This window comes from Carlito syrichta, unplaced genomic scaffold, assembly GCF_000164805.1.
Source record: "Carlito syrichta isolate Samal-C Ts95f unplaced genomic scaffold, Tarsius_syrichta-2.0.1 Scaffold309310, whole genome shotgun sequence".
Classification (NCBI taxonomy): domain Eukaryota; kingdom Metazoa; phylum Chordata; class Mammalia; order Primates; family Tarsiidae; genus Carlito; species Carlito syrichta.
Genome location: NW_007253406.1, coordinates 85433 through 93518, shown reverse-complemented (window position 1 = coordinate 93518; position 8086 = coordinate 85433). Strand labels below are relative to the sequence as shown.

At 39.9% G+C, this 8086-nt stretch overlaps 1 protein-coding gene across 1 annotated transcript; it reads right to left on the bottom strand.

The window, feature by feature from the left end:
* Positions 1-6903: 6903 nt before the first annotated feature.
* On the bottom strand, positions 6904-7359 carry LOC103269581 (small ubiquitin-related modifier 2-like). The gene is made up of 2 exons (XM_008067146.1): positions 7104-7359; positions 6904-7046 (listed from the first exon to the last, which is right to left on the bottom strand). Exons 1-2 carry the CDS (start codon positions 7357-7359, stop codon positions 6904-6906), a joined length of 399 nt encoding a protein of 132 aa, XP_008065337.1.
* Between the last annotated feature and the right edge of the window lie 727 nt (positions 7360-8086).

Sequence of the window (8086 nt, the reverse complement as noted above, 5' to 3'; positions counted from 1 at the left end):
TATACCGATGTCGTAAAAAGGTTTGAGGGTGGCACATCTCACACACGCGGGTGAATACCCAGTCACTATATTATGAACTATGATCGGATCTTATATACTCTATTCTTGCATTGAAGTAAGCTAGAGAAAAGAAAATGTCATTAAGAAAATAATAAGAAAAAAATACATTTCCTGTTCATTAAGTGGAAGAGGATCATCACAAAGGTCTTCCTTCTCTTCTTCCCATGGAGTTGGCTAAGGAGAAAGAGGAAGAGGAGGGGTTAGTCTTGCTGTCTCGGAGGCGGCAGAGGCAAAAGAAAATCTGTGACTAAGCCGGGCTCAGTGGCTCAGCCTGTAATCCCGCGCCTTTGGGAGGCTGAAGTGTGTGGATTGCCTGAGCCTGCGGGTTTAAGACCTGCCTGGGCAGCGAGACCTCATCTCTACAATAAATCAAAAAATCAGCCGGGCATGGTAGTGCGCGCCTGTAGTTCCAGCTACTTGGAAGGCTGAGGCAGAAGGATCGCCGGAGCCCAGCAGGTAGAGGCTGCAGTGGCCAGGAGCGGCCACTGCACTCCAGTCTGAGTGACAGAGTGAGACTACAACTCAAAAAAAAAAAAAAAAAACAGAAAAGAAATAAAATCTGTGGATAAATGAACCCACATGGTTAACACCTGTGTTGTTCAAGGATCAACTGTATTAAGTAGACTATTAAAATTAACTATATCCGTTTGCTCTTTTTAATATGGTTACCAAAAGTGTTTTTATTACATTGGTGGCTCACTTTATTTTTCTATTGGTTGTTGCTGGTTTAGGGTGAGGATAGTGCTATCGACTAAATATCATTTCCTTCCAAAGTCCATATGTTGAAATCCTAACCCCCAAGGTGATGGTAACAGAAAGGGGGGCCTTTGAAAGGTGATAAAGTCATAAAGGTGGAACCCCCAAAATAAGATTAATATCCTTATAAAAGAGACCCTAGAGAGCTCCCTCACCACTACCACCGTGTGAGGACACAGCCAAAAAGTCACCATTTATGAACAAGGAAGCAGGCCGTCACCAGACACCAAATATACCAATGCTTGATCTTGGACTTTTTAGTCTCCAGAACTGTGAGAAATATGTTTCCATTGTTTATAAATCATCTGATCTTCAGCATTCTGTTATACCAGCCTAAAAGGACAGAGAGAGAGGGAGAGAGAAAGAGAGAGGAGGGGAGGGCAGGGGAGGGGAGGGAGGGGAGGGCAGGGGAGGGGAGGGAAGAATTCATCTGAATCGAGAGTTAAGGAATCTCTGAATCTTGCCAGCCTCAGGGACCTGTGGCTCTGCTCTATGACAATGCTCACACCTATGAGAACGACTCAAAAAGGTTGACTAAATGTCCATGTGTGGTGTAGAACATTATTGTACACTAATCCTATCAACAGACTTCTTCCATTTTTCCAGGCATCACAGAGTCACCCTGGGAGAACCGAGTCAGAAAGAAACTCAATTTCTTATCAGACTCCTGGGGAATCACAAGTGGATCTAAGTGGATATGAATAAAATAAAATGTTCCAAACTGGAGACCGGAGAGTGTATTTAATATCGACCTCACAAGTGTGTACACAGGTCCTCATCACAGCTCTGTTCATTGCCGTAGAAATTAGGAGCAAGTTAAAAGTCCACTTAGACTCAGGGCTCGAGCTCTGCGGCGGGGGTCAGAGGTCAGGGCGAGCATCTTGCGGGCCGGAGGGGGAAGGATGGCGGTGGAGTGGACCATCACCTAGGAAGAGATCAAGAGCACAGGGGCGAGTTCTCCCGAGGAAACGTGCGGTCCGGTGAGCCGCAAGATCTACCCCCAGAAGAAGGCGACCTTGAAAGAGCTGACGCAGGGAGACAGCCCACAGAATGGGAAGAAATATTTGCTAACATCTAGGATCTAAAGGAACTCAAACACGCCGAAAGGAAAAAAAAAAGCCCCTTTAAAAAGTGGGCAAAAGACATGAATAGACACTTCTCAGAAGAAGCTATACGGGCAGCCAACAGACACATGAAAAAGTGCTCAGCCTCACTCATCATCAGAGAAATGCAAATCAAAACCACATCGAGATACCACCTAACCCCAGTAAGAATGGCCATCATTAATAAAACAAACCACAACAGATGCCGGCGAGGATACGGAGAAAAAGGAACACTTCTACACTGCTGGTGGGAATGCAAACTAGTGCAACCTCTTTGGAAGACAGTGTGGCGATTTCTGAAAGAACTGAAAGTTGACCTTCCATATGACCCAGCAATTCCCCTGTTGTGAATATACCCGGAGGAACTCAAATCATTCTACAAAAAAGATACCTGTACACATATGTTTGTTGCAGCTCTATTCACAATAGCAAAAACATGGAACCAACCATGTTGCCCATTGAAGCTGGACAGGATCAAAAAAATGTGGTACACATACACAGTGGAATATTATGCAGCCATAAAGAAGGACAAACATATGGACTTTGCAGCAACTTGGATGGATTTGGAGTCGATCATACTCAATGATCTATCACAGAAACAAAGATCGGAATACCATATGTTCTCACTCATAAGCGGACCTTGAACAATTATAATACTATAAGAAAGCATTTGGTAGTAATGGAAAACTGTCAGGGGAGGGACAGTGGGATTGGCAGTTGAGGGAAACTGCTAGGGGAGGGAGGGGCATACCTCATCAATAAAAGAACCTGCATAATCAATGTTTATACCTAACCCTGAATTGTACTCCACATCTTTATAATAAAAAAAAAATTACCAAAAAAAGAGAAAGAGTTGGCTACTTTAGTGAAAAGAAGTCTATCCAGGAGCTAGAAAGAAGGGCACACACTTCAATTCTGCCACCGTTTTCACTGATGTGAAAGACCTGGCTACCGAGTTAAGGAGATCGGTCTGGCCGAAAGGGGACTGGTGGCTCCATGACCCTGCCTGCAGTCGCAGAAGTTTCGGATGGGAGATTATTTGGACATAGCAATGACCCCCTCCAAACTGGGCACCACATCTTTTGGGGCGTGTGACACCATATTAAATTCTATTTATGATTTCTTGAATTTATGTTTTGGTCAGTTACGTAAAATAAACTTATGTACCCCCCCCCCCGCATTATTGCCATTAAGCCTTTAAATTCTAAGCAAATTACAATGCATGCATTTAGGCACTAGCTTTGGGTGTGCTGTGGTGTGATCGCTGAAAGAAAGTCTGTACATTCAAGCTCTTCTGTAAAATACAGAGAAAAGTACTCTTAGCATTCTGTGTGCAACTGTATTGTTAAAACATCTGTGTAATTAAAAAGTCCAATTGTAGATAAATTCTTAAATAAACTGTAATGCTTCCATATAATGAATGCCAAATCGTTATTTTTACCTTTTAGGCAGGGCTCGGTGGCTCAGCCTGTAATCCCAGCACTTCGGAAGGCCAAGACGAGTGGATTGCCTGAGCCTGCAAGTTCGAGACCAACCTGGGCAACTTGGCGAGACCTCATCTCTACAACAAATCAAAAATGAGCTGGGCATGGTAGTGCGCGCCTGTAGTTCTGGCTACTTGGAAGGCGGAGGCGGAAGGATTGCCAGAACCCGGCATATCGACTCTAGGGTGGCCACTACTCCAGCCTGGGCGGCAGAGTGAGATTCCAATTAAAAAACAAAAAAACTTTCATAGAAAAGTATTTAATGATATGGTAAGGGGATCATATTATTTTTAATACCACATGTATTGAGGTGCAATTGACATACAATAAACTGCACCTATTAAATTACAAAATTTGAAACGTTTTTGCATATGTGTATACCCATGAAATCATCACCCTGGTCAGAATAATGAGTATATCAATCACTCCCAAAAGTTTTCTTGTGCCAGTCACCCGGCTCTCCCTTTTCCCTGCAACCACTAATTTGCTTTCTATCACTATAAATTAATTTGTACTTTCTAGAACTGTATATATATTTTGGGATCACACAGTATATACTTTTTTGAGGGAGGTCTGGCTTCTTTCACACAACATAATTGAGATTCATCCATGTTGTTGTTGTTGTGTATCAAGTTTTTTTCTTTTGGTTTCTGAGTGGTATTCCATTGGATGAATATACCACAACTTGCTTCAGTCACCTGTGGGAAGACAGTTGGGTTATTTTTAGGTTTGGGCTGTTACAAATAAAGCTGTCATGTGCATATCTTTGTTTGGACATATGCTTTTATTTCTCTCGGATAAATAATTTAAAATGGGATTGCTGGGTCATATAGTAGGTTTATATTGATCTTAAGAAGCTCCCAAAGTGGTGTCCAAAGGGGATGTAGCATTTTACATTCCCACCAGCAGTGCACGAGAGTTCCATTTCTTCCACTTCCTCATCAACTCTTAGTACAGTCTCCTTTAAAATTTTAGCCATTCTGGTAGGAGTGTAGCCGTGCCTGTTGTCATCTTGATTTGTGTTTTCCTTATGACAAATGACGTTGAAAATCTTCTCATATGCCTCTTTGCTATTGATACATCTCTGGTAAGATGTCTGTTCAATTCTTTCACCTATTTTTGTTTTGTCTCCTCTTTGTTTCCTCAGGTTTTTTTTCTTTTTTCTGCCACTTTGACTGTAATGTTTTTAGAATTTCATTTTGACTTATCTGTAGTATTTTTAGTGCATCTCTGTATAGATTTTTAGCAGTTACTCTAGGTATTACATTATATATATGATATTTATCACAGTTATTGGTGTAGACACTTTACTAGTTTAAGCAAAGTGTAGAAACCTTATATCTTTTTACATCTCTTTATTTTGTCCTGTTTATGAAAGAATTGTCTTAAATATTTTCTTTACTGGATTGAGAATTACATCAAAGTTATCCTTGTGTTTCAGTGGTCAACTTAAAAAACTTAGGAGGAGAAGGAAAGTCTATTCCTACATTTTTGCTCTTTTTTGTTGTTCTTTCTTCTTGCCAATGCTCCAAGACCCCTTCTTTTCTCATTTCCACTCTGTTACAAGAACTTTCTTTAGCCATTCTTTTAGAGTAGGTCTGCTAACAACAAGTTCTCATTAAACAGTTTTCTGTTTATACAGATACTGAGTTGAGCTGTCCTCCCTCTACATACTTGTTAAATATATACAAAGAGGAAATATTGGAAGGATGAAAACTGAAACACTATTCCTGGAAGTTTGATGATTTATATTTATACTTTCTTCTTCATATCTCTCTAAATGTTCTTATTTTTCATTACATGCATTCCTTGTACATTCTTAAAACATAGGTTTTAAGTGTCTGCAGCAAGAGTGCTTCTATGATCTGGAACTTGTCTCATCGGTGAAAAGCCTAAGCCCTCTGAGGGTAAAGAGTGAAAAAGATTAAGGCCAGGGGCTCATTTTGAAAACCAATGAGCCTGTACAAAGGAGGAAAGTACAGAAATGCATCTTCCGAGCCTGAAATATGGTTCTTCAGGTCAAAGTGGCTTAAACATTCTTGAAACAGGAGATTCCGAATCACGCCCTTGAAGTCCTTATGGTGACATCCCACAAACACTGCTGTGACTGACTTGAGAAAGATCAAGGTGTATTCAGTTGCTCCGGTCACATTTTTACCCTTTTAGCAAAGTCCTTTATCAATTGATTCCAACACACGTGCATGCATGTGCACACACACAAACACACACACACACACACACACACATACACACACACGCTTCCCACTCTCTGTCTCAGAATCCCATAGCCAAACATGTTAGTTTTAGTTTTTTTTAATTTTTTATTTTAAAGATATGGAGGTGCAGATAGTTTTGGTTTGTAGCAGGGCTGGTTTCCTTTCTGTCCCCTGAGGCCATCACCTCTCTCCTGAGTCTCCCAAATGCTCGTCTCCCTGTCTGGAGCGGTAACACATCTATTCAACATAAAACACGTTCCCTTGAAATTAATTCACCTAGTGATCAAATTGACTAATAGCCAATTTGCCTAAAACACTGTATTCAACTTTTGTTTTCATATCATTTAAAGGTCGGGCACGGTGGCTCATGCCTATGATCCCAGCACTTTGGGAGGCCGAGGTGAGAGGATTGCCTGAGCCCAAGGGTTCAAGACCAGCCCAGGTAACTTGTGAGACCTCATCTCTACAATACATCAGAAAATAAGCTGGGCACATACCTGTACTGGAAATACTGAGGCGCAAGGATCACCTGAACCCTGCAGGTCGAGGTTGTGGTGTGTGACAGAATGAGACTCCAACTAAAAAAAAAAAAAAAAAGTAATAAATAAAATATAAAGAATTTTTTTAAAAAGCACATCTGAATTAATTTTGTTGCTCTAAAAATTGTTCGCAATTTTTTGAAAGATGGGATTGCTTGTTTTTCTAGGTATCCTTTTCTATATTATGTAGTTTTTTTTTCATTTTAAACAAGAAGTTTATTTAAACAACAAGATGCTTGACTTGAAGGGAAAACTATCTAGGATTCTTTTTTTTTTAAAGAGTCATTTATCCCTACTTAAAGACAGATTGCCCTACATGTAACAGCTACGTACAAAAAAGTTATAAAATAGTCATTGGTTTTACAATGATAAATGAAAAACATTAAAATTCTCCAATTGAACAAGGTATTCAAGGATTTTTTTAAGTTGTTGTCTTTTTGTTAAAACAGTGAGAGCAAAATAACTTACTGTAGTATAAAGATGAGAGCTGAATGAGCATGCCACTAATGGAGAAAGGGGGTATTTTCGCAGAACCAGTATTTGTTCCCATTCCATCTCCACTTGATATCAATCAAAACATACCATTACCCATTTAGTTAAAAAAAAAATTGCAATATGCATGTGCACATACATCAGTTACTTTATGTACAATAAAGGAAGGGTGAAGAGGATGAAGGTGAAAATGAAAGAATAAAGAAAACTATACTGTACTAGTCAGGATGCGGTGGAACCAAATTGCAGTTTTCTAATTGAGAATGTAATCTTGGTCTGTAAGAACAGAGTTCTGGAGTAAAAGAAGCAGGTTCCCTTTTTCGTAGACACCTCCTGTCTGCTGCTGGAACACATCAATTGTATCTGCATCCTCCATTTCCAATTGTACAGGTGTGTCTGTTTCAGTGATTGGCCGCCCGTCAAATCGGAATCTGGTCTGCCTCATTGACAAACCCTGTTGTTCACAATAGGCTTTCATTAGTTTACTAAGTGGTGTATGCCTCTTAATCTTAAACTGCACCACAGAACCATCCTGCCCCGCCACCTTCAAGTTAATATGATCGTTGTTCTCAGTCTTGACCCCTTCCTTGGGCTTTTCATCGGCCGTGGCGAGCGCCAGAGTCTCCTCAGCAGCCGCTTCACAAAAGAGGCACCAGGTCCGCACCAAACGAGCACACAAGCAGCCCCTATTATGTAGTTTTAACAACATTTTTGCTTGATTGAAGTAGCTTTCTTTCACATTTTAGGCTTCTGGAAGTAAATTCCTAACCAGACTGAAGAATTTGACACAATATTTATCAAATTTATCTTTTTTTATTCTTCATGCCTCATTATTGAAGGTCTGTTTTTGTTTTCTTTTTCTACTGTGTACACCTGCACACTTCATGCGTTTATTAATCCAATTAGCACATACTCATAATTTATTATATCTGTGAAGTACTGGCATTTTGACCAGAAGAATGAAGTTGTGAAATAAATGGAGCTGAACTTGTCTAAACAACATCACATTTTTTCAAGACACCTGGATGATGAAATAATAATGGATTTTGAAGTACAAAACGTCGTGGCCAGATGGATGTATTTCTAGAAAAGTCTAGGATATTGTTTCTCTTTTCCTATGTAATGTTATGTCCTTTAGGACCTTTAGAAGTCTTCAAGATATCCTTAGATTCCCTTAACTAACCCTGTTTGGCCCAAATTCTTACTTCTTTTGCTTTTTTTTCACACCTGCATGAAGTTCCTGCAGTCGTATCTAAAGTTTTCACATATTCTGAAGTTGTTTTATGAATGCTTTCCTCATATATATTTCTAGGTGTTAAATTATTTGTGTGATATTACTTTTTCTCTACTTCTATTATATTTGCTACAGCACGAAACAGTACTGTTTCAACAAGGGCGTGGCCAATTTCGCGAAATGTAAGTATTTTATGGCAAAA